General features: G+C 34.8%; 1 protein-coding gene across 1 annotated transcript in view; it reads right to left on the reverse strand.

The window, feature by feature from the left end:
• Nucleotides 1-2,725, reverse strand: part of LOC123101110 (uncharacterized) — a 6,449-nt gene that overhangs the window by 2,089 nt on the left and 1,635 nt on the right. Inside the window, exons 3-8 of the mRNA XM_044522719.1 lie at nucleotides 1,949-2,092; nucleotides 1,693-1,847; nucleotides 1,113-1,382; nucleotides 873-1,003; nucleotides 238-355; nucleotides 43-135 (exon numbers count right to left, since the gene is read on the reverse strand). Coding sequence (XP_044378654.1) covers nucleotides 43-135; nucleotides 238-355; nucleotides 873-1,003; nucleotides 1,113-1,382; nucleotides 1,693-1,847; nucleotides 1,949-2,092 — 911 coding nt within the window. The remainder of the gene's footprint in view (nucleotides 1-42; nucleotides 136-237; nucleotides 356-872; nucleotides 1,004-1,112; nucleotides 1,383-1,692; nucleotides 1,848-1,948; nucleotides 2,093-2,725) is intronic.

The following is a 2,725-nucleotide window of genomic DNA, read 5'->3' on the forward strand; positions in this document are numbered from 1 at the left end:
CCAATACACAAACACAATCTCTTTTAATTTTAAAACACTTACCTCAATTGTACTGGAAGTATATTCTCCATTGAAACATTCAATAATATCACCCTTCCGGATTCCAAGTTCCTCAGCATTTGATTCTTTTGACACCTATGTTTAATTGAACATGATTACTCCATGATATGCATGTAAGTAATTTGGGGACAACTAATATAAATGTGAAAATAAACAATGTTAAGCACCACCATATACCTCTTCAACAATAAGACCAGACTCAATGTTATGCTTACGCCTCATCCTCTCAATACAAATAGGATCTAGAAGCTTGATGGAAGTAAAGGTCATTCCAAGGTGGGGCCGAGGGATGCACCTATACCAAATATAAGCATTAAGATTGTAATCATTTTACAGGCTTGTTTTAAAATGAAACAGCATATTTCATTAGAATCAACGCCAAGTGAGTACCATACAAGCTTAATCAAGAATATTATATAGAATTAATACCATAATAACAAGACATTAGTTCACACCCTTCTCAAAAGAGGATTAAACTAGAAAAATAAGTCACCAAGTTAAAAAGAAAAATAAATCTTTACACCAAATTAAGTCCCTATACCCTGCATATGGATAGTTTCAAAAACACGCAGAATTCGATAAGGTGACCAACACACATTTCCTCTATAGTGTTAGACACATTTTATAGCACTCCCGTAATGATTTTTCTGAATCATACTTTAGCAATTCATTCAAACATAGTAATTATTAAGCAACCACAATCCGAAAATAATTTTGTAGTTATTCAATTGTATTGCATGAGTTACATTATATAACATAATGCATTAGCTTAATTAACAACACTATAATGGAATTGCGAATAAGGGTCGTACTTTAACTTTCTCCATGAATCCAAGCACTTGTGCAATATAGACGATGGTAAAAAGGTCTCATTGATTTGATTGTTAACCATTCCCACAACTTTCCCTTCCAAGTCAATGATAGGGCCTCCATCGTCACGCAACTACAACATAGTGACGATAACTATATTATAATTTATCATTTGTACTAATAAAATAGCAACATTAATTAAAATAGAAAACATAAAGTTAGGATTAGATCATAATACGTACGCTATGTTCATTGTTGGAAAAATACATGTAGTGATATCTCTTGTAGGGGACTGGAATCATATACTCCACCCTACCATGGGTTATCCTTAGATCAAGACTTTCATCTCTTCCAAGTCGGAGCACATCTTGACCAGAGTGCACATTGTCATTAAAAGTGGTCAGTCGAACCGATTTGTTCACTACAACCTCGTAAAGAGCAAATTCATAGTGCTTCTGGAGGTAGAGGAGACTGGCTACTGCAGTTGTGTCGTCAAACAAGTGAACAATGACCTGGAAAAGACAACCGCAAAGATTATGACACTACGATAGAATTTTTGTAGTATTTGAGGAAACCATTTTCGAGAGATTGACTATCAGAAAAAGTGAACGCCACACTGAATCAAGTATACTATGTGAAGCACACAGTGAACATACATACTAAGTTGAAGAGAAGGCACATTTAATTGGTAAACGGGTGTCGATGAGGCACATTGCAAATGATCAAGTTTTGAGATGAAAGAGAAAAAAAAGGTAACAAACAAACACTAGTGAATGAAGAAGATAGATAAATAGAATAGTGAATTAAGGTTAAGAAGCTCACCGCAGCCCTGCGATGATATTCGCCCGTCCACTCATCCATCCACTGGTCGGGATCCTTTGCGCGAATGAGATGCGGGGACGTCAACACCACGGCGGTATTCTTCTTGTCGTCCCGTTGGATCCACAAAGCACAACACCTATTCAGCGGCTCATCATCTGCAATTAAAGCAAGCCGAAAGTCACAACACTCGGTCGAGCAAAGTAATTTATATTTTCTAGGTGGGTGATATCCTGGGATCAAGTATAGAGTTACGTACCAAGATAGGACGAGAGGGTGATGATAGAGTTGGCGGCAAAAAGCACAGCACTCTTTGCAGGCTCACGGATATGGAGAAGGTGTGGCTCGTCAGACATGCACGAAACAGAAGAGCAGCGATCCAAGGTGAAGACAAACCGACAAGCTACATATTTTTATCTTTACCTAATAATAAAACAAATTAGGTTTCTTTCGTCCGTCATGGCATTTTTCAAAAAAATCCCTCTATTTCAGAGAATTCAACCCGCAGTCCTGTTTTAAGTTAAAACGAATCGTTATTTTCCTATTTTACACAAAAGTCCCTGTTTTTTCTTGAAATCAACCCGCCGTCCGGATTTAAGTCACACCAGAACCGTTATTTTACATTTTTCGAAAACCCCCTGATGTTTTAGGTAATTCATCCACGGATCATATTTAAGTCAAACAAATGATTTTTAAAATCATCCATATCTTTTAAACCGTAACTTCGATTTAAACATGTTATATATGAAATTTGATTAGAAAAATATATAGAATATGAATATGGGATTATTTTACCTGTTAAGTATTTTTAAATATTATTTTTGAATATATTTGAGTCAAACCAAATGAATTTCTAAATTATTTGTATCTTTTAAACCGTAACTTCAATTTTAACATATTATATATGAAATTTTATTAGAAAAATATGTGGAATCTAAATATGATGTTAATTTTACCTATTAAATATTTTTAAAATATTATTATGGAAGCAAACTTATAATTTATAGCGCAAGATTTGTTTTTTTCCATACCGGCG

This window comes from Triticum aestivum, chromosome 5A, assembly GCF_018294505.1.
Source record: "Triticum aestivum cultivar Chinese Spring chromosome 5A, IWGSC CS RefSeq v2.1, whole genome shotgun sequence".
Taxonomy (NCBI): domain Eukaryota; kingdom Viridiplantae; phylum Streptophyta; class Magnoliopsida; order Poales; family Poaceae; genus Triticum; species Triticum aestivum.